At 44.5% G+C, this 23167-nt stretch overlaps 1 protein-coding gene across 7 annotated transcripts in view; it reads right to left on the reverse strand.

Annotated features, from left to right (window-relative positions):
• ZC3H11A (zinc finger CCCH-type containing 11A) overlaps window positions 1-23167 on the reverse strand; it is a 37379-nt gene that overhangs the window by 13511 nt on the left and 701 nt on the right. For 2 of the 7 annotated variants that reach the window (XM_038748894.1, XM_038748895.1), the window contains exons 2-11: window positions 13834-13892; window positions 12518-12963; window positions 9909-10095; window positions 7408-7527; window positions 6451-6574; window positions 5458-5661; window positions 5089-5205; window positions 4806-4886; window positions 2225-2335; window positions 1337-1399 (exon numbers count right to left, since the gene is read on the reverse strand). In XM_038748894.1, coding sequence (XP_038604822.1) covers window positions 1337-1399; window positions 2225-2335; window positions 4806-4886; window positions 5089-5205; window positions 5458-5661; window positions 6451-6574; window positions 7408-7527; window positions 9909-9962 — 874 coding nt within the window. In that variant the 5' untranslated portion in view covers window positions 9963-10095; window positions 12518-12963; window positions 13834-13892. Of the gene's footprint in view, window positions 1-1336; window positions 1400-2224; window positions 2336-4805; window positions 4887-5088; window positions 5206-5457; window positions 5662-6450; window positions 6575-7407; window positions 7528-9147; window positions 9201-9908; window positions 10096-12517; window positions 13893-23167 lie in introns of those variants that run through there. The other 5 variants (XM_038748892.1, XM_038748893.1, XM_038748896.1 and 2 more) reach the window with 4 other exon arrangements.

Below are 23167 nucleotides of genomic sequence, written 5' to 3' on the forward strand. Positions count from 1 at the left end.
TGGCAGACTCTAGAGAAGGGTCGTGACTGAAGGTGGACTGCCCGAGCTGAGGGTCTTTTAGGATACCCATCTCTAGTCCTCTCAATTAACTTTAAGTGGCATGTTCAGGCTGCCTTAGCAGATGGTGGGGCTAGCTTTTATTCTTAACGGCAAAAGTTACGTCACAAAATTACCATCCCATTTCCTGGTTGCTGGAAACCTGAAGGAAAAGTTTTTAATTGGGGATTTTTGCACGATTAAAATGATACTCTCCTCAACTGCCACATCAGCAGTTAAAAAAGGGGTCTGGGGAGAATCTTTAAAACATGGGCCAAATCGTCTCCTGGTAGCAGATTCATATAAAGTGTCGCATCTCTGTTTTGGTGGAAAACGGTAAAACATCACTTCCAGAAAACCTATAATAATGTGGGGAGAGTACTTAAATGTCCTCTTCTTATGTATGTAGTCCTGAGCTCAGTCACTGCTACATACATTTTCAACAGAGGGGCCTAAAATTCAGGTAACTGAAAAGGTTTGATTCAAAAATCATTATGAAAGTCAGATTATTTTCTCCCCCTTTACAAACTATCAGATGTGCTCACACAATGGCCCCGCTTTCGGGGGATAAGTTTCATAATACTAAAACAGGGGTGGGGACATTACACTGGACATGGAACATCAATAACATGCATGCCAGAGAAAAAAGGAGGAAAGGAAAGAAGGAAAAGTATAAGACTATTTGAGACAGCTCTCTTTCTTCTACTGTACTCTCCCAAGTGCGGCATACAACCAGCACTCATTGAATTCTTGGCCCCACCTTCTCTTCTTCCCATTCCAGGCTGCAATTTCAATGAAGAAATATCCCAGCCACTGTGCGAGCCAAACTCTGCGGCGTGATTGCATTTTCTGATCCATCTCTTCTCCTTCCCCAGAGTGCTGCCAAAACTGCTTACAATTATGTGGCGTATATTAAAAAAAATGATTTCTTCCTCAACCAACAGGGTGGGGCAATTTTGGGTGCAAATACGGTCATCTGCTCAACCTTCTCTTGGGTCAAAGAGATGGGAAGAAAATTTGGCTTCTACAGCTTCTTCAACTCAGTGCTTTCTGAAAATGTGTTCGGAATCAGAACCAGCAAGGCTCCAAATATCACAACTCTAGGGAGCACAGTAGGTTAACAAAAGTCCGCACGCTGGATGGGGAAATTTGGAGTTGTTACACTGACACTACTGAAGTGGCCGGTCAAAGCGATGGCACAGCTTACTATGGAAAAGGGAGCTTGGAGAGAGGTGTTTTGGGTGTGTCACTTCTGAACCAGTACAGGTTAAAGTTCCCCTCACCCAAGACTAGGCCTTACCTATCGAGAATTTCCGCTTCCCCAATCTCTCAGAAAGACTCAGTCGAACCAAGGGCTCTTCTCCTGAAATGGCAAAGACGAAATAAGTTGGCTTCACATATTTTATTACGAGTATTTAATATTATATAATAATAATGGTAATTGTGATATTCGTTACACACTTATTATATGCTAAGCACTGTACTAAACGCTGAGGTACATACGAGATAATCAGGTCCCGCATGGGGCTCACAGTCCCAGCAGGTGGGAGAACAGGTATTGAGTCAATCAATCGTATTTATTGAGTGCTTACTGTGTGCACAGCACTGTACTAAGCACTTGGGAAGTACAAGTTGGCAACATACAGAGACGGTCCCTACCCAACAGCGGGCTCACAGTCTTTAAAAGAGTCCCCATTTTGCAGATGATGCACAGAGAAATGAAGTGACTTGCCTAGTGTCACTCAGCAGATACCTGTATTATTAACATTAAGAGTGGAACAACGGGCCGACTGAGGGTCCCTTCCTTTCCTCTAGACTGCGGGCAGGGACTGTGTCTGTTATAGTGTACTCGCCCAAGTGCTTAAAACAGTGCTCTGCGCACAGTAAGCACTCAATGAACACAACTGATTGACTTGGGTTATTGGCTTGGCTGCTTGCTGTTGTTTCCGATTGATTGCCTAGTGCTCGGGCCGCAAAAAAGGGCCAATCTAGCTACTTGGGAGATACCTTAAAAAGGTGAAAGGATCACCTCCTGCCGTTTGGTATAATGAAAAATCAAAAATGTCATTCTGTCTCGTGCCTCTTCACCGGAGTCCAGAGTGGCCAACTCCGCAGTAGTCCTGATACACAAGGGTCCCATTCGCTGCTCTGCTGCCTGGCCCAATACGAACCGTCCCCCGGTCCTCACCTTGCTTGCTGGACAGGGTCACCGTCCTCACCACGGTCCGGACATTCTCTTTCTCGGGGCCTGGAATAGGCTGGGTTTGGAGGACGTGAATGGACCCTCCTGATGGGCCGTCTGGAGAGGGGAAGTCAGAGAAAAACAAATCATCTACGGAAAATAGGACAGCTTCAATTACCGTCATGTAGAACTTTAAAATTAAAGGCACATGTCATTTGGCCAGGGAAAAGCACACCAAGATTGTGTGTGAGATTTTTAAACTGCCTACAGACCCAAAGATTCTTCTCTAAAATGTATCAGCCACTTGTTAATGCAAAATCTGGGGGCCAAGTCAGGACAAAAACAACACACAACTTTTCCGAAGTTTGGTTTAGTCATTTGACTGTTTCCACTACTATTACTACTAATTTGCCATTTTTGATATCTACTGCTTTCTATAATCAATCGTATAACTCCATAAGCAAACCTTCCTGCTATTCCTGTTGAGCTCTTCATTGGGCCAAAACGAGGCTCACATCATCCCTACCAAAGACGGAATTTCGCCTTTCCCATCCAACTTTTGGCAAGGCCTGCAGAGGGGCAGTAGGAACTACATAAAGGTAGCAGTTACCTTCCAGAGTTATACCCTAGGCATCCCCATTCCCAGGGGTTTCAACCCCCAATTTCCCTTTTCCCTCTTCTTTCTGACAATGCAGGGCAACACCCTATTTGTGACAGGAACTACGAAAGTTGGAAGTAAGCTTCAAGCCGCCCTGGACCTTGGCTTCCGTAATCTCACCTACCCAAAATGACAGAGGAAAGGCCACTCCAAGGATGGTGGAAGCTGGCTTTGTGATTCCTCAGAACCCCAGTCTTCCCTTCCCTCAAAACCTAGCTTTTTCAGGGGGTTTGAGAGGCTTTGGTCACCTCCCCACCCATCCCTCACCTGCCACTGGAGAAAAAAGGCCCTCCCTGTCAGTCGTCAAGGAAAAGGATCAATCAATTTTATGACACCCTCCTCCAAGCCATCCCGGACCTCCCCACCCACCCACTTTCAGATGCTTTTAAATTCAGACACTTGGGGAATTTGAAATCTTCAATAGGGAGGTTAAATCCTCCAGTAGGACACCTCTAGCTTTCCTCTCTTGTTCCTGTTTGAGTATGCTCACCGTAGAACTTTTAAACTGAGTGTTTATTTTGTCTGTATTTGTCTCCCTCCCCTTACTCGGACTGTAGACACGGACGGTGCTTTATTCATCCCTTGAATTTTTCCCCAAGCACCTACTTAAATGGCTTGCACACGATAGGTGCTCAAAAAATAACTGAAGATGATGACAACCCTGAATCCAAAAAATTCATTTAAAAAAATGTGGACTTTAAAAGCAGCAGTGAGAAACAGGCATTGAACTGGGAACCGGCAAACCTGGCTCCTATTCCCAGTACCTACTTAGACTTGTTCTGAAATGAAAGCCAATCCTTTCCCCTCCCTGAATATGAATTTCTCCACCAGTAACATGGGAACAGTAATCACTCCTCCCTACTTCTCTTTTAGGAACATTGAGAATTCCCGGGGGGTGGGGGAGGAGTGTGAATTTCTCCCAAGGGGTGGAGAGGGAAGAGCAGCCTGCTGTATCCCACTGGTCTTGCCAACTCATCACCTTGATTCATTGAGCTTTCCTTCATTTCCTTTGACTTGATTTCTTCAAGGGCTTTTATTCCAGAAAATGGATTACATTATAAATGGAGACACGGTGGAAATGCCAAAAAGGGCAGGCTTGGAGGCCCTCCGGATCAGCAGCCTGCCTTCTTCTAGGCCCTCGCTAGCAGGCCTACCCTAGGCTGGGGCTGCATTGAGGAAACCCTCGGCAGGGCTGTGGCTTGCTTTATGTCTGCCCCAGTCTCTGGTGGAGAGGGTGGACTCCCGCAGCCGGAACGTCATCCCTCTGGCAAGGGATTCCACGGACAGAGCTGGAGTTCACCAATGAACCTGCTCTTTTAAATCGTTATTTCTCGCTCTTTGAGGGGGAATGCTGACCCGAGGAGGCCAAGGCAGGCTCCCAGAGAAAAGCAGCAGCAGCGGGAGGAACTTCACTCTACCCAGTAAAACAAAAACCACTCTTGCATTGCCTGGGGGAGTAGGGTTGGTCACCCCAGAGCTTTAAACTCTGCCCTGAGCACTGTGTGCAATCAGGGTGACTGGGTAACACCACTTCCTCTGAAACGGAACTGTCTTCTCCAGGAAAGAGCCCCTGGAACTTGATTATCCTCTCTGCTGGCTCCAAAGAAGTTAAATTTCGCCCCGGAGGTGGGGACTGTGGATGCCAACACCATGAGGGTGAAGTCAATGTTTCTGACGCCCCAACTCTGGGGGCAGAACTCCCGCGTCTCTGATAAGACTCGAGAGGATCTGGGCAGGGCCGAAACGACCCCACGTTGCGCCGTTCTGACTCGTTAGCTCCATGAAGCCTCTCTGCCAGGACCAGGCCCAGGCCCGCTTCTGTGCCCCCGCCCCCTAAGACCTTGTCCTGCACTCGACCCCTCTTCCCAAATGAAAAGTTGGCTCCTAAGGGTGTCAGTCAGTGGTATCAAATTGCTCTCGCCAACTCACCACCTTGCTTCTTGGATTTTTCCTTCATTTTCTTGGATTTGATTTCTTCGAGGGTTTTTATTCCAAAGTTCAAACCATCAGCTGGAACCGAAAGAGGAAGCACATGAGGAACCGGAACATTAGAGAGACAGCGCCCACCTCTTGGGAACACCTGGAATACTGTGGTTTTGACCAGACCGGCATCCCAAGCCAAAAGCAATTTAGCCGAAAAGAGCCTTGGGGCCAACCAAAATGGTTGCACAATTCATGCTTGTGCTGGCAAGGAGAGTCTGTCTGCTCTTACATTGCTTCAGGCTGACCCCAGGTTTCCGGGTAGCAGTTATCCGCAATCCATTATGGGCTTCGGGACTTGACTGTAGGATGGCCGTTTTAGCTTCATCGCCTTCCTCAGAAAACTGGTCTGGAGAACAACATTTAAAAGCAAACAGAATTAAAGCTGGGCCTTGGTCTAAATTCCAATTCCCATCTGTCAGTGACCTTGGGTTAATGAATCCTCTTTTTCTGCATCATCATCATCATCAGTATTTTCTGAGCACCTACTGCGCGCAAGGCACTGTACTAAGCGCTTGGAGGAGTACAGTAAAAAAGAAGTCCGCGATCCTCAGTTAGTGACCTCCGCTTCCTCACCTCCAGAGGGAGAGGACAGACCTACCGTCATCATCTTCGTCGTCATCTGCGGCGTTGATTACCACCGGCGGATGGGTAGGGCTGGGAACGTTTTCAGAACTTTCCACTTTCATCACACCCCGCAGCTGAGGGGAGGGGTTTGACTGCACAGAAAGCTTGTTCTGCGGGAGAGAGAGCTGGGCTGTCTTCACCTCCTCATCCGCTGCTTCGGGCACACTGGGAAGCACGGCTGGATGAGCAGAGAGAGCAAGGAACAAGTAAGCACGGATGAAACCACCACTCACCAAAATTCTTTCTAATATTTGCTGAATGTGCTGGGAACGGTTTTGGATGGTCAAGATGTACACTACCTACGCTAGCTCTAGAAATGTAGGGCTTTGTGGGATGGGGAATAAACGGCAAGGGAAGATATTTAACGGGCCCCATGACAGATCCTTTTTTTGTTTCGCTTTTATATACAACACATTTATGGGTTGACACTCATGGTTCTAAGATTTAGTATCGGAATATTCAATAGCGCATTAGATTTCCTTTTTGCAACCAACACCCACTCCAGCTGGAAATCAGACCAAAAAAAAAAGAAAAATTGTTCTACAACCTGCTGATAGCTTTCAATTTGAGCTTTAATTTTCTTTGTTCTGATGATTGGCACCTGTCTACACGTTTTGTTTTGTTGTCTGTCTCCCCCTTCTAGACTGTGAGCCCACTGTTGGGTAGAGGCCGTCTTTATATGTTGCCGACTTGTACTTCCCAAGTACTTAGTACAGTGCTCTGCACACAGTAAGTGCTCAATACAATTGAATGAATGAATGAATGAATGCTTTCCTGAAACTTTCCTCAGGTTATGATGCTAAAGTAGAGTGAATTTTTTTTGGGGGGGGGGAGAGGGCAGCGGGAAATGGATGTGATTGGGCCCACAGAAATTAGCATTCTAAAGATTTCTGCAACTCTGAGATGAGAAATCAAATACTGAACAAAGAACCTGAAACCACCCGGCTCGATGGAAAGGTAGACTCACTCTTGCTTGGAGGTAGGAAAAGACCTTCAACATAACGTCCCCTAACGTGATGGAAAGCACAATTCAATTTCTGACATCCCATTGGCTGGTTTTCCCAGTAACAAGGAATCTCACTGCGCTTTTTCTATGGAAGAAGGAAAAAGAAAGACAATCTTAAAATATGAAATGACAAAGGAACAGACAGGCATTTCAAATCCAAAGGACGGTTTTCCATCGTTTCTACAACTTACATAAAATATTTTATGACCCTCACCAAAATTAGCATCCGGGGTCCAAGGAAATAAGTCGATTGAGCAAAATTCAAAAGGCCTACTCTAATCGAGAAGGCGTTCGTACAGATTAAATCAGAGACTTTGGCTTGCATAAAGAACACTAGACGCACTATGCCAAGAAAAGTCCAGCAGATGCAGGAGTTTAAAACTGCAATGCAAATAAACCCAAATTTTCACCCACAAAGAACTTTAATGACACTAATTACTCCTTCAGATACTTCCCGAAGTTTGGTTTTATCACCATGGCTTCTTAACAGGCAATAATAACCACGATAATTATTCAACAACTTCTTCCTCCAAGGCTACAGGGAATCAGTATTATGAGTAAGAATCTGAAGTCTTGAAGTCAACCTTTGTGGCACTTGGCCCATATTCTCATGACAGGCGATCTCCTCTAACTCCTTTACAGATAACAGCAGGAACTTTCTAACTGTGGAACGAACCCCAGATCTTCCGTCTAGTGTTTTCTCTTTAGCGGGCTGGTTGCAGCTCAGCTTTGTAGACGAGTCTAAAAAACTTCCCAGACCATAACATGTATTTCCCATTAGGCAGCTCTCCTCTCCTCCAAGTACCCCCATGAGGAAAAACTGGGTAAATAAATCCAATCTAGATTCTTCACTATTAGTCCGCCACATACAGCTAGTGGCCTCAAGCCGCTGACAGCACTGGCAGAATGAATACTCACATCGATTTCCATGTGCCGGAACCGGCAGACCTGCCGAAAGCAGCGTCCTTCTTGCCACAGTGTGCAAACGGTTTCATTTCCTAGCGCGGCTTCACAGTGACGGAATGGGCAGCTGTCGCCCTATAAATGGCAGAGGAAAGACAGACCAAAGGGTTACGCCAAGACCAAAGACGAGGCTTTACTGCGAAGTGCTCAAGCACTACATCGAGAAAAGACAGGACAAGAATCCAAAAGTGGAAATGAGAGCCACTGGGAAAATCTCAGGGTAAATAACTCCATGACCCGAGAGCGTCTCCTAAACCATCCTCCACTTAATGTCAGCATTAAATACTTAATACTTAAATACTTATTTAATGTCAGCAGAGATGGAGACAGAAAAATTCTAGGGGCCGAATGGGAAAAGGAATATGGCACTTGGTTTTTCTTTAATTCCCAAGCATCTAGTATACTGCACTGCACCCAATAAATGCAACTACTACTATTACCTCTACTACCACCTCCAACCTCTTATCATGACAGCAGAGGCTCAGAGCAGATGTGGACAGAAGGCAGAGAACAGTCTGGGCCTCCTGACACCCTAGCTGGATGGGGAACCCTTACGATTCTGATACGGACTCCTCCACACTCGTCGCAGAAGACCCAGAAGGCCTCGACGACTTCAGAAACCTCCCTGAGGGGACAAGCACGTCCACACCGGGGCTGGAGTCTGACAAACAGAGGAACTACAGGGTGATAAGAGTCTGTTCAGTGAAAAAACCGGGAGCTAGAAGGGCATTTCTCAAAGTAAGAGCTGTTACACAAAGCCCTGGGAATTCCAAATTTTATTCACCCTCAAGCTCAGAGGCCAATGTGATCTCCTAGGTCTTTTGGGCCAGCCTAAGTTCTAAGTATGTGGGTCCCTCTCTCTTCCCCCAACCTTAGTTCATTAATGGCACTAAAAATGGAATCATTTTTAGAATGGGACTAGTTGCTCGAAGCCCTGTGAAGGGAACAACTCTGAGGGGAGTGACGGAGGTAATTAACGGTCTAGGAGCCATAAAACTGGGGGTGAAAAGATAACTGGATGATAAGATCCTCTCTCAGAATAGAAGCCTCCCATCCCTGACTGTTGGTGACTATGATGACTCATTGGCATCTTATATATTTATATATTTTTCTTGCCTTGAGTAAAGATATTCATGCTCAGAGCTTAAAAAACTAAATCAATAAAGTACTGCTTTTCTTTTTATTGCACCAAAAGCTTCGTCTCAGTCCGACCCCACACATCCAGGCACCTTTAGACTTAGCCCCAAATTGGTGAGTATAATTCCAACTGCAAACAAACTGTAAACTGGCTGGGCGGAGAACAAGCTCAATTGTTTGTTCTGTAATGTTCCGAGTACCCTGGTGGCACTCGAAAAATTGAATTCCACCCACGGACTGGATTCCTCCACAATAAAAGACGTTGCATTTCTAACTGACAAAAATATTATTGTGATTCAAAATCAAATGTGAATTATTCACCTCAATGAAACATTCTGAGGTGGGAGGATAATCTTATAAAAGCAAGGAGGAAGGGAGGGGGCTCTCCATACCCATGTACTCAAATGGATGAAATTAGCTCTCAGTAAGGCCAACAGGAGAAATACGTGAGAGAAACACTGAAATAGGACTTGAAATGGAAGATACTTTAGATTCGGGGGAAAAAACAGGAAGGTGGGATTGAGGAGGGGTAGTCGCAAGGAAAAAAAAAAGGCATACATGGAAGGATGACTTCCTTTCCACGGCTGCGTCATGGGTTGTCAGCAGAGGGGCTGGAAGAAAAAAGTAGAATCCAGCTCACACTCGTGGCAGTGTGCCAGTGAATATTCCTGCGCATCCATGGAAAGAAAAAAACCCGCAATTCTGCAATGCTGGCAAAACCAATCTGGAGTCAAAGCCAATAAAATGACCCATTCGGCAGAAAGGAAAGGATGCTGCCTTTCCCAAAGAGATGCTAGCGGGAGAAAAACTCAATCAATCAATCAATCAATTGTATTTATTGAGCGCTTACTATGTGCAGAGCACTGTACTAAGCGCTTGGGAAGTACAAATTGGCATCACATAGAGACAGTCCCTACCCAACAGTGGGCTCACAGTCTAAAAAGGGGAGACAGAGAACAGAACCAAACATACCAACAAAATAAAATAAGTAGGATAGAAATGTACAAGTAAAATAAATAAATGAATAAATAAATAGAGTAATAAATATGTACAACCATATATACATATATACAGGTGCTGTGGGGAAGGGAAGGAGGTAAGACGGGGGGATGGAGAGGGGGACGAGGGGGAGAGGAAAGAAGGGGCTCAGTCTGGGAAGGCCTCCTGGAGGAGGTGAGCTCTCAGCAGGGCCTTGAAGGGAGGAAGAGAGCTAGCTTGGCGGATGGGCAGAGGGAGGGCTCAAGGAATTTATTCTAATCTATCAAATCAGCGATTTTGAAATTCGAAAGGAACTGTCACGACCATCTACTCTTACTTACCTTCGTACATGTTGAATAGAAAAAAAAGTAGCAGTCCTCTCCCTGATTAGACATGCTGGCCAGAACCCTAGATCAGGGGCTGCTCAAACACTCTGGCTTTTCGGGATGGGTTTCAGCTTCAGTTCTTCTCCAATGGTCTCAATCTTCCACAGGCAATTCAACCAATGAAATCTTCTTTAAAAGAAACCTTAAGGTGGGAGAAAAGCCAAAGTGACAATGACGGATCTCCCCGTTTATTCTATTTGCTGTTCCAGAGAAACCCTTCCATCCCCTCTGCTTTCAATGAGGTCAAAATCCAAATGCAATAAGGCTGTATCTAACCTTAGCAAATGTTTAGACTATTTCTGGATTATCTGATATGTCCACGGCCCTGGCGGTCTACATTTTGGAAATAATGTGGCCTTTCTGATTTGAACCTCCAACATACGGATTGCCATCTTCATATTCTAGACTGTGAGCCCGTTACTGGGAAGGGACCGTCTCTGTATGTTGCCAACTTGTACTTCCCAAGCGCTTAGTACAGTGCTCTGCACACAGTAAGCTCTCAATAAATATGATTGAATGAATGAATGAATATACATCTCCCTTAGATTTCCCACACGGATCTGCCTGACTTTGCTTTTTGGATGAAGTGGAGGACAGTGCATTTTTACACCAACTAAATGGCAAGGAAAAGTGAAGCATTCGAACAGGAGTGGACATTACTCTGACTGCCAAAATCAAAGTGAACTGAACCGAGGGAACAACTCATAGCATGCCCCGTGTGGGTCAGGGGCTGGGCCAACCTGATTAGTTTGTATTTGACCCAGAGCTTAATGCCTGGCACACAGTAAGTGCTCAACAAAGACCATTATTACTTGGTGCTGGGCTTTCCACTGATCGCTTGAAGCACAAATTCATAATCTATTTCCCTTTCAGGTTTCCAAAATCCACGGAGCTCTGCATATGTCTTCTCAAAACAAATCATCTTTTTTTGCAGCAGTAGCAACCCAGAAAGCACCCAGCTTTACAGTTGTGTGCACATAAAATATGCAGAACATTTGCTAATGGGGGTAAAAAACAGATGGTAATTTTAAAATTCAAGAAAACCAAACATAAGGATACTGCCCACTGCTTTTGAACTTTTCTGAAGAGTACTCAGACGTGTTCCTCTTGGCCTTCCCGAATAAACAACTGAAACCTAGGCTGTGTTTCTGCACAAGGTTTAAGGGCTGTGGCAGAAATGTAGCCCTCCCCAGAGGGTCCTAAAAGTAGATTGTTTAAATGTCTCCGCTTCCACAGGGGGAGTTCAGCAGGCCAAGAGTCCTGGGCAACTATGTGTCAATCAAGCTCTACCGTGGAGAAGAGATTCTTCAGTTGTGTTGCATCTGCTGCAGTTGGAACCCAAAACATTGCTGAGTGGTGCCAGCTTATATTCAATCATATTTATAGAGCACTTACTGTGTGCAGAGCACTGTACTAAGCCCTCGGGAGAGCACAGTACGACAACAGACACATTCCCTGCCCGCAACGAGCTTATAGTCTAGAGGCAAGCTTACATGATTCAGTCTCTTCTCAGGGGTAGAACTTTCCTTCATCAGCATCATCATCAATAATGGTATTTACTGAATGCTTACGTGCAGGGCATTGTACTAAGTGCTCGGGAGAACATAGAGTTGGCAGACACGTTCCCTACCCACAGTGAGCTTACAGTCTAGAAGGGGAGAGTTTCCTTCCAACCACCTGTCTACCGGTTCTGTTATACTGTACTCTCCCAAGCCTTTAGGACAGTGCTCTGGATGGGTAATCACTTGTGGTACTTGTTAAGAGCTTACTATGGGCCAGGCCTTGTACTAACCGCTGGAGCGCTCAATAAATACCACTGATTGATTTCTTTGCTTGGGAGAGATTCAAAACTCGGAAGTTACCCACCCATTAAACTGCAAGTGATTCCAATCAGGCCTTGAAACGGCCCTCAACTGGCTGTAACGGACGGGAACCTCTAGATGGGCATGCTGGAAGCAAACATTTCTATTCTTCAGGCACTGTTTCCCTTGCATGAAATGCACGTGTCTCCAAATTTCCCCCCAGGAAGGCATTCAAGTTGTGCAATTATGACACCACAAAGATTACCTTTATTTAAACCAGTGTCTGAAATATAAATAGTTCTAGCTCAATGATGTTGCTAAGTAACAAACTGTAGTGCCTTCAATATTTAATAATGGGGCTGCCAGTCTGCAAAACTATTATTATTTATCTCCCCAAATGAAACGGGGTAATTTCCTCAAAATTTCACAATGGAAGACTTGATTGCCTTTTAAAAACAAAAAAGGAAAAAGCAAACAAACATTTAAATCCAATTAGTCAACATTTCTAAAATAGGCCAGCTGAGTGGCTGTGCTACTCCCTGAGAAATCTAAATTTGAATCAATTCGCTTTGGCCTACCTTCTGGAATTGGAAATGATTTTTTCTTTTTAGAGCTCTCCTCCCTGTGGAAGAAACCGCCTCTGAGATCTATCCAGGTGATGACTGGCTATTATATGCGTTTATAATACAAGGTTCATTGAGCAGAAATGCCCTCCCTTTAAAAAGGAAAAAGAATGGGAAAGAAAACAAACTCTTTACTCACACATCTGGCTGACCCCAACAGCAGTGTCTATCTTCAACGAGTTCCAATTTATCACTCCTGTAGGTCGAACCAACACTCAATCCATGAATTAATAATAAAGGGGGAGGACGAATTTTCCTCCTCACACTGCCAAGGAAACACCTCTCAGCCACAAGTCAAACACAGGCTGCACTTTTAAAAATCTCCCAACTACTGGAGGGATGAGTCCATTTGAATAAGCTCTGTCAGACTGGAGAGAGCCAGGTTTAATTTTCTTTAAAAAAAAAAAAAATTCCAAAAAAACCAAACCCCAACAGTTCATTTAAAGATAACTTGAAACCCAAACGGGCTGCAAAACAGAAGATCCATCTTCCAAAGACGACCAATTACTTAAAAAAAAAAAAGCCAAAAAAAAAAAAAAAGCCAAAACAATAAGATCCAATTGCAGGTCTTCAAGATTTCTTCACCTATTAAGAAAAAAACAGAAACCTTCCCCCATCTTTATTATCTGCATATTGAAAACAGACCCGCATATATAGAAAGAATGAGTGAACATTTATAAAGGTATCAGCATAGACACTTTTTCCAATTATTTATACACACCAGCATACACACAAATGTGCAGTGACGAAACACATTTGAGTAATCTGTCATTTGAAAATTTCCTGATTTAGGATCACTTCAAGATGGACAAGTCATAAGTTCTTGCTAAAAAAAAAGGGTCGTCAGTCTATGCTTTGCGAGCCACGAACACACGTTCAGGAATACGCCTGCATTAGCGTGAACGATATGGGTATGTGCATAATCACAACAAAACCCCAAGATGATAGCCAACCAAAAAGTGCCAAGGATTCAAGGCAGTTTAAGAGCAAGTGGGCTGAGCAACGGCTGAAGAGCACTAGAAACGCTCCCCTGTGAATTGGCCTACAAAACATTCTGCATTTACAGAAGCCTATTTCTCTTTGGCACCGGGCAACCTGAAATAATGGCCTTGCTACAATCACTGATTGGTACACTTACTTGAGCAGTTTATTGTGAAATTCTTAGCAGCCTGTTGCTCCCTAAAAGGTGCCAATTGCCCATTTCTCCAAGTTAAAAGCCTTTTTTTCCCCCACAGAGGCCAGTGGCATTGTAGAAAAAGAAAATCAATGTAAGAATCTATTTGGGATTTTGAAACCAGTCCAAATAAACTACGGTTTAAAGCAATTCCAATCTTCACATTACCCAAGCTGTACATTTTCAAGCTGAAATCTTCACAAACGCTACCTAGCACTAAACAAAAAAACAAAAAAAAATCAAGTATTTTCCCAAATGAAAGGTGGGAACCTTTTACTCACACTTAACATTAGTCAATTTTCCAGGATTTTGGGGGAAGGGGCAGGGATTATCCCCAAATCTAAAATAAAAAAGAAGGAAAAGCCAAGGTTTTATATTAGTTACCTGATCTGCAAAATGTGACAAGGGGAATTTTTTTTTAAATGTTGAGGGGGGGGAAAAAATTTCCCCTTTCTTTATTGGAATTTCCCCTTTCCTATCCCTTATTGGAATGTTGCAACCAAACCGATAGCAGGAGGATTATAGTTCTATTTCTCTGCACAAAAAGCTTCCACCTGGTAAGGGTCTGTCAGATGTGACATACTTAACACTCTTGGTAATGCTGACTGCTTATTCTTAGCCCAGTTTACGGGGGGCAAAACAATTTCTTGGCGCAAACAAGAATTTGCTTCAGTCGCCATCCAATTTCTACAAAGATTGATGCTGAAAGATTTGTGGGATTAAAGCAGTAATTCCTCTGGGAGACTGCACGCTGGTTGGAGAGTTTTAGGTATTATATTCTCTGCAGCTTGTAAATAGGGCCATATGGCTTTCAGTCAAATACCAACTCAGTCTCTTTCTCCCCTCCCCTGCTTATTAAACATTCTGCCAAAGCTCAACCTTTTTAGGGGTGTCCCTTACCCCAATTTTCTCAGAGGAAACATCTCAATTTATCACAGAGAGCAAAGAATTTGGGCTTATCTCGACTGATACAAGCTCGACAGAAAACTCTCCCATTTTCTCAAACTATTAACAAAATTTACACACTGAAAGAGGCATTTAATCCTATAATTTTGGGGTAACTCTAATGCACACAGTAAATTTAAATAAAAATACTGGCCAATACATTGGTGTCCTACTAGACTACAGTTAAGCCCACTAGACATTTATACATCTACGTCGATTTTAGATTTCTTTGTTAATCTACTCGTCACTCTCTTTCTTGGCACAATGGAAAGTCAGATCAGTTCAGCCCAACTGGGAACTGGGTCATCTTCGTTACAATGGGAAAAACCACTAGATGCAGGCACTGCTTAAGTCCAATCAACGACCAGTAAATACTAACCCAAGGCCTGTTCAGGACTAGGTTTACATAAGTACGGGGCAGAGACAAATAACGGTTTTCACCTCAAATGTCACTGAAGAATTTCTTGGGCCCTAAATTGTTGTGGCTGCCATTTTTAAGTTCCATCCAGTTCTAGATGGATATATTGATATATTGAGATATATATATATTGATATATATATTGATATATTGGTAATTGAGATACATATGGATATATATAGATATATATCTATATTGAATAGATCAATCTCCTATTGATGCTTTGGTCTGAATTTGGTCCTACTTTAGTGGGAAATTTTTAATTTTTCAAGCCCAAACGGGATCTTCCTACAGGCCCCAAACAATCTCTACCTAGGTTTCATTAGCGGTTCAGAAACATAACGGCATCTGGCCTTGGAAATAAATCTGTCAGTCGAATATGGAAAGGACGTTAAAGCTGCGGTTGCTATAACGCCACATTACTCCGCACAGTCTTGCCTCGGGGAGTGAAACTGTCTGAGTCGACAGTTTTTCGGTTTGTTTGCCAGAACGTGAGCTGTTCTAGATTGTCAGGAGTCCGGGTCTGTGCTCTGGTCTGAGAAGCAGCAAAGATACCCTCAGAAGGCAGGTTTTAGGGAGAGAGAGCAGCTTAAGTCCTGAAGGGCAACTTGGGTTAACGTTGCTAGTGATTTAGACGGTCCCCTTTGGAGGGATTCCTGGCCTTAGTGCATTCTTCTATTACTGAAGTTTCTCCTTTCTGTGCCAATACAACTGGAAGCCTTTTCTGAAGTAAAGGAGTCAGGGCCTGCTACAGCAGAGGAGCATAAAACTTTTGGATCTGCCTGCTCCACTGAGTACCCACGATTAGAAATTTCTTCCAAACGGATACGCTTCCGAGTTTCTAAATCGGGGCCTTGCAGTACGAAATCTTAGCTGTCTTTAAAGCCTGGATCTAAAGAAGGTGGATTTAGAGTACCACACTAAGACGCGTGTCAGTCTCGAGACTTCAGGATAAATCATCCACATGACCGAGGGCTGGGGAGGCACCTCTGATTTGGAAACTTTTCCTCGTGTTCTCCGGGAAGCGGTGCAGTGCCGGATTTAGGACAGCTCCTGACACAGCCCGGCTGGGCTTTCTTGAACTTCCAGGGCAGCTTCCTCAAATGGTCTGACAGTGTCCCAGGCGTGAGTCACCGGAGGCCAGTGGAGGGAGGTTACTACAACCCCACCCACCCTTCCGTGGCCTTCTGTTGTTCCAAACCAGTGTAAATCCACTGGCCAGCGACTTCCTGTTCAAGATGCCCAGGGGGAGGTCGTTAGTGTGGTGGATCCGACGGGTTTTGCGGGCTGACTGAAATGATGGCAAGTTTTCCACCCAGCTGGTAACAACACACTGTCAATGCTTCTATGCTTGCAGCGAAAGGCCTGAATTACTCAACGTTAGCAATAGAGAAAGCACGGTACTGGTGGGTGAAGTCGCCTTTCCTGACATTGCCTGTTCAACATTAGGAGAGTTGCCAGAAACAATGAAGGCAGAGACCAAGGAATGAGGGGAAAGCCATATGCCAAACTGGTAATTCAATTTTTGTAAAACGCTGGCTGCCAGGTGATCTCTGGCAAATTTAAATACTTGCAGGAGTGGTCGAACAAAGAGGTCTTTCCAAAGTGACTCAAGTCAGTAGCAGGTTCACGTCTCCACCCTACAACAGCCAAATGGATCTTCTGACTTTGTGGATCTTCTTTGAGCTTTCCTGAAGTCTAGGAAAATACCCTCACCAGAGTATATGATGGGGATACAGCCTCTGTTTAAAAAAAAAGATGTCCTGGATAGCAGCTGATAGCCGAGAGTCCCGATATGCGTGAATCTTTGGAAGTGAGGGGTTGGGAAAAACAAATTCAGTTCAGCTAGGTTCATCCGTTGTGTTCTCAGGTTTCCAGATTTAATTTTTCTCTCTAGTGCAGGCACCAGGCTGCCTTGCCGGGAGGCAGAGCTGAAAAGAGGCCACTGGGGCACTTGTGTAAAAACTTTTCACCTAGCTGAGGAACAGAGTTTGACAGACCCCTTCTTTGGGCCAGAAATAAGTCTGTATTTTACACTTTTAGGTCCTTGTCCAGTCAATGGGATGTAGGGGCTGCAGATGGTAATACAGAGGAGAGTGCCTGGGCTACCCAGCTCAGTATTCTTTTTACCGCAATTACCATGGCTTCCCAGGTGTCCTGAAGGTCAGCAGTGAAAAAATTCCAAATACAGAGGCCTTGCTCCATGCAAAGGAACATTTTTAAGAGCACTGTTTTTGATGAGAACGCTCCCATTTCTCTTCCCAAGGGGTAGCAGGGATAAAAGTGGTTGGGTAGCCACACTGGCTGCTGAAATAGCCACCGACAGATCCAAGTCTTTGCCAAATTTCTTGGACAGTTCTAGTTTGGCCGGGTGAAGTATAGTATCCTCTAGCAGTCTTTTTTTGTTTTGTTTTGTTATTTTAAGCGGAAAACCAACCACGTTTGCCAGTCGAAGTTTGCTACAGATGATCTGCTGAGGGTCGACGAGGTAAAGTCCAACACGCTGGAGATTTTGGCTCACACCGAGCAGCAGGACCTGTTTGCCGTTTTGCTCTCGTCATCCTGTGTTAGGAAACCAGGAACCACCTCGGTAGTAACAGCTGCGGAACTCCCTGTGGGTCTCAGATCTTTAACCGATGTTTTTGAAAGTAGCTACATTTCAAGGTGTGACTTTCCAACCTTTCTTTTGTTCTTCAAAGGTGACTTTGCTTCCTTAGCCATTCCTTCTACCACGATCTATCCTTTTCCCAAAATAATCAGAGTGGGCCCTAATGCCCTGGCCCAGGCACCGGGCATGACAAACTGCTGCATCTGCCAGAGAAACTGGCATACAAAAGGCACAAACGCTCATTGTCTCTCTGTTTCCATAGTTCCAGCCAGCATCTGGTTGTGGGCTTACTCCTGGAGCAATAATACAACTGCTCTTTCTCGCTTAATTTTCTTTTCTCCAATTTCTGGGAGAGACAGGTTTCCTCTGAATCATTTCCTTAAATTTACTACTATTTGGGGAGGAAAAGTGACATCAGGCAGACCAACCCAAGACTTTTTTTTGGCAAAACTTAACCTGCTTTAACAGTTTTAAAAATGCATATACACCTCACAGTTAAAGTTCCTTTGCTTAACTATTTCCAAGATATTTAAAATAATTAGATGACATTTGATCCTTCTCTTGTAACCACCAAGAGTTCAATACAGTGCTTTGCACACATTAGGTGGGCAATACATACTTCTGATTGGCTGAATGACAACATTTGGGAACACATCTTGCAGATCACCCCAAAAACCCAAAAGAGGAAGGCTCTGGGTCCCATATTCTCACCCCTCTACCATTACTTAGTTTTTGTAAACTAAAAGTAGAACGGAATTTGCTTTAAAATTTTGTTCTGAAGGAAATGATTCACCCACACATCCATTTACTGTTTGCATCGAGTTAACCCCAACCTGGTTCACAGTGCATTTGGCCCTGGAGAAATTGAACATTGTGTAAAGGACTCGGGTTACTGAAACTGAACCTCGGGGAAAAGGAGCATAAGGATCAACTCCCCTGTTCCCCCTTAACTGGAACCTGCCCTTCACCCCCCCCATAAAACCCGTTTTTGGGTTACTGAAACAGGATCCCAAGGAAAAGGAGAATAAGGACCAACTCCCCTGTTCCCCCTTGACAGGAACCTGCCCTTCACCCCACAAAAAAACCCTTTTTTGGGTTACTGAACCTGAACGCCAAGGAAAAGGAGACTAAGGACCAACTCCCCTGTTCCCCCTTAGCTGGAACCTGCCCTTCACCCCCCCCAAAAACTCTTTTTTGGGTTACTGAACCTGAACCCCAAGGAAAAGGCGACTAAGGACCAACTCCCCTGTTCCCCCTTAGCTGGAACCTGCCCTTCACTCCCCCAAAAACCCTTTTTTGGGTTACCGAAACAGAACCCCAAGGAAAAGGAGAATAAGGACCAACTCCCCTGTTCCCCCTTGGCAGGAACCTGCCCTTCACCCTCCCCATAAAACCATTTTTTGGGTTACTGAACCTGAACCCCAAGGAAAAAGAGACTAAGGACCAACTCCCCTGTTCCCCCTTAGCTGGAACCTGCCCTTCACTCCCCCAAAAACACTTTTTTGGGTTACTGAAACAGAACCCCAATGAAAAGGAGAATAAGGACCAACTTCCCTGTTCCCCCTTGGCAGGAACCTGCCCTTCACCCCCAAAAAAACCCTTTTTTGGGTTACTGAACCTGAACCCCAAGGAAAAGGAGACTAAGGACCAACTCCCCTGTTCCCCCTTAGCTGGAACCTGCCCTTCACCCCCCCAAAAACCCTTTTTTGGGTTACTGAACCTGAACCCCAAGGAAAAGGAGAATAAGGACCAACTCCCCTGTTTCCCCTTGGCAGGAACCTGCCCTTCACCCCCCAAAAAAAACCTTTTTTGAGTTACTGAACCTGAACCCCAAGGAAAAGGAGACTAAGGACCAACTCCCCTGTTCCCCCTTAGCTGGAACCTGCCCTTCACTCCCCCCAAAACAGTTTTTTGGGTTACTGAAACAGAACCCCAAGGAAAAGGAGAATAAGGACCAACTCCCCTGTTCCCCCTTGGCAGGAACCTGCCCTTCACCCCCCAAAAAACCCTTTTTTGGGTTACTGAACCTGAACCCCAAGGAAAAGGAGATTAAGGACCAACTCCCCTGTTCCCCCTTAGCTGGAACCTGCCCTTCACTCCCCCAAAAACACTTTTTTGGGTTACTGAAACAGAACCCCAATGAAAAGGAGAATAAGGACCAACTTCCCTGTTCCCCCTTGGCAGGAACCTGCCCTTCACCCCCCAAAAACCCCTTTTTTGGGTTATTGAACCTGAACCCCAAGGAAAAGGAGACTAAGGACCAACTCCCCTGCTCCCCCTTAGCTGAAACCTGCCCCTTCACTCCCCCAGAAACACTTTTTTGGGTTACTGAAATTGAACCCCGGGGAAAAGGATTAGGACCAACTCCCCTGTTCCCCCTTGACAGGAACCTGCTTTTCACCCCCCCCCCCCAAAAAAAACATTTTTTGGGGTAACTGAATTCCTCGGAAAAGGAGAATAAGGACCAACTCCCCTGTCCCCTCTTGGCTGGAACCTATCCTTCACCCCCCCAAAAAAAACCTTTTTTGGATTACTGTGACTGAACCCCAGGGAAAAGGAGAGTAAGGACCAACTCCCCTGTTCCCCTTTGGCTAGAACCTGCCCTTCACCCCCCCAAAAACCCCTTTGTTGGATTACTGTAACTGAACCCCAGGGAAAAGCGGAATAAGGCCCAACTCCCATGTTCCCCCCCTTGGCTGGAACCTGCCCCTCACCCCCAAAACACACTTGTTGCCACTGGCTCCGGCATCTTCTAGACTGTGAGCCCACTGTTGGGTAGGGACTGTCTCTATATGTTGCCAACTTGTACTTCCCAAGCGCTTAGTACAGTGCTCTGCACACAGTAAGCGCTCAATAAACACGACTGAATGAATCTCCTGGGGGACGCCGAGAAGTGGGGAGAATTGATGGGGGGGAGCCCCTGCATTTCCCCGGGATCGACTCCTCCGGGGAGGGGGGACGCCTGTTTCTAAAGAAGCGCTTAGTACAGTGCTCCACACACAATAAGCGTTCGGTAAACACCACCGATCGGCTGATTGATTTGCCAAGGAGGTCCCTGCGGTAGCCGGAGAGGGGCAAGATGGACACCGGAGGGGAGAGGCAGCAATCCCGGAGCCCATCGGGGAAGCAGCAGGGCTCAGTGGAAAGAGCCCGGGCTTTGGAGTCAAAGGTCATGGGTTCAAATCCCGGCTCCGCCACTTGTCAGCTGTGTGACTTTGGGCAAGTCACTTCACTTCTTTGTGCCTCAGTTCCCTCATCTGTAAAATGGGGATTAAGACTGTGAGTCCCCTGTGGGACAACCTGATCACCTTGTATACCCCCAGCGCTTAGAACAGTGCTTTGCACATAGTAAGCGCTTAACAAATGCCCTTATCATTGCTATTATTATTCTCTGAGCCTCAGTTCCCTCATCTGGAAAATGGGGATGAAAACTGCGAGCCCCCTCTGGGCCAACCTGATCACCCTGTAACCTTGTAGAGACGGCCCCTACCCAACAGTGGGCTCCCCAGCGCTTAGAACAGTGCTCTGCACATAGTAAGCGCTTAATAAATGCCATCATTATTATTATTATTGCTATTATTATTCTCTGAGCCTCAGTTCCCTCATCTGGAAAATGGGGATCACCTTGCAACCTTGTAGAGACGGCCCCTACCCAACAGCAGGCTCCCCAGTGCTTAGAATCAATCAATCAATCGTGTTTATTGAGTGCTTACTGTGTGCAGAGCACTGTACTAAGCGCTTGGGAAGGACAAGTTAGAACAGTGCTTTGCACATAGTGTAAACGCCATATGTATTTATCACTCTATTTATTTTACTTGTACATATCTATTCTAGACTGTGAGCCCACTGTTGGGTAGGGACCGCCTCTATATGTTGCCAACTTGTACTTCCCAAGCGCTTAGTACAGTGCTCTGCACAACGTAAGCGTTCAATAAATACGATTGATTGATTCTATTTATTTTATTTTGTTAATATGATTTGTTCTCTGTCTCCCCCTTCTAGCGTGTGAGCCCACTGATGGGTAGGGACCGTCTCTAGATGGTGCCAACTTGGATTTCCCAAGCACATAGTACAATGCTCTGCACACAGTAAGCGCTCAACAAATACGATTGATTGATTCTTTTTATTTTGTTAATATGATTTGTTCTCTGTCTCCCCCTTCTAGCCTGTGAGCCCACTGGTGGGTAGGGACCGTCTCTGTATGTTGCCAACTTGGACTTCCCAAGCACTTAGTACAGTGCTCTGCACCCAGTAAGCGCTCAACAAATACGATTGATTGATTCTATTTACTTTATTTTGTTAATATGATTTGTTCTCTGTCTCCCCCTTATAGCCTGTGAGCCCACATATATTTAAAGCCCATATATTTAAAATAAATATAGTTTTATTATATTAAAATATAAATATATTTTATTTATAAAATAAACATAATAGATATGTACAAGTAAAATAAATAGAGTAATAAATATGTACAAACATATATACAGTGCTCTGCACACAGGAAGCAATCAATAAATATGATTGATTGATTATTGTTATCAATCAATCGTATTTATTGAGCGCTTACTGTGCGCAGAGCACTGTACTAAGCGCTTGGGAAGTCCAAGTTGGCAACATACAGAGACAGTCCCTACCCAACGGCGGGCTCACAGTCTAAAACGGGGAGACAGAGAACAAAACCAAACATACTAACAAACTAAAATAAATAGAATAGATATGTACAAGTAAAATAGAGTAATAAATATGTACAAACATATATACAGTGCTCTGCACACAGGAAGCGCTCAATAAATACGATTGATTGATTGATTATTATTATTATCAACCAATCGTATTTACTGAGCACTTACTGTGTGCAGAGCACTGTACTAAGCGCTTGGGAAGTCCAAGTTGGCAACATATAGAGACGGTCCCTTAAATAGAATAGATATGTACAAGCAAAATAGAGTAATAAATATGTACAAACATATATACAGTGCTCTGCACACAGGAAGCACTCAATAAATACGATTGACTAATTGATTATTGTTATTATCAATCGTATTTATTGAGCGCTTCCTGTGTGCAGAGCACTGTACTAAGCGCTTGGGAAGTCCAAGTTGGCAACATATAGAGACAGTCCCTACCCAACAGTGGGCTCGCAGTCTAAAAGGGGGAGACAGAGAACAAAACCAAACATACTAACAAAATAAAATAAATAGCTCACAGTCTAAAAGGGGAAGACAGGGAACAAAACCAAACAAACAAAATAAAATAAATAGAATAAATACGTACAAGTAAAATAAATAGAGCAATAAATACGTACAAACATACATACATATACACAGTGCTCTGCACACAGGAAGCGCTCAATAAACTAATTCATTCATTCAATCGTATATATTGAGCGCTTACTGTGTGCAGAGCACTGTACTAAGCGCTTGGGAAGTACAAGTTGGCAACAGACACAGAACAAAACCAAACAAACTAACAAAATAAAATAAATAGAATAGATATGTACAAGTAAAATAAATAGAGTAATAAATATGTACAAACATATATACAGTGCTCTGCACACAGGAAGCGCTCAATAAATACGATTGATTAATTGTTGTTATTACCAATCAATCGTATTTATTGAGCGCTTCCTGTGTGCAGAGCACTG

Source organism: Tachyglossus aculeatus, chromosome 7 (genome assembly GCF_015852505.1).
Source record: "Tachyglossus aculeatus isolate mTacAcu1 chromosome 7, mTacAcu1.pri, whole genome shotgun sequence".
NCBI lineage: Eukaryota > Metazoa > Chordata > Mammalia > Monotremata > Tachyglossidae > Tachyglossus > Tachyglossus aculeatus.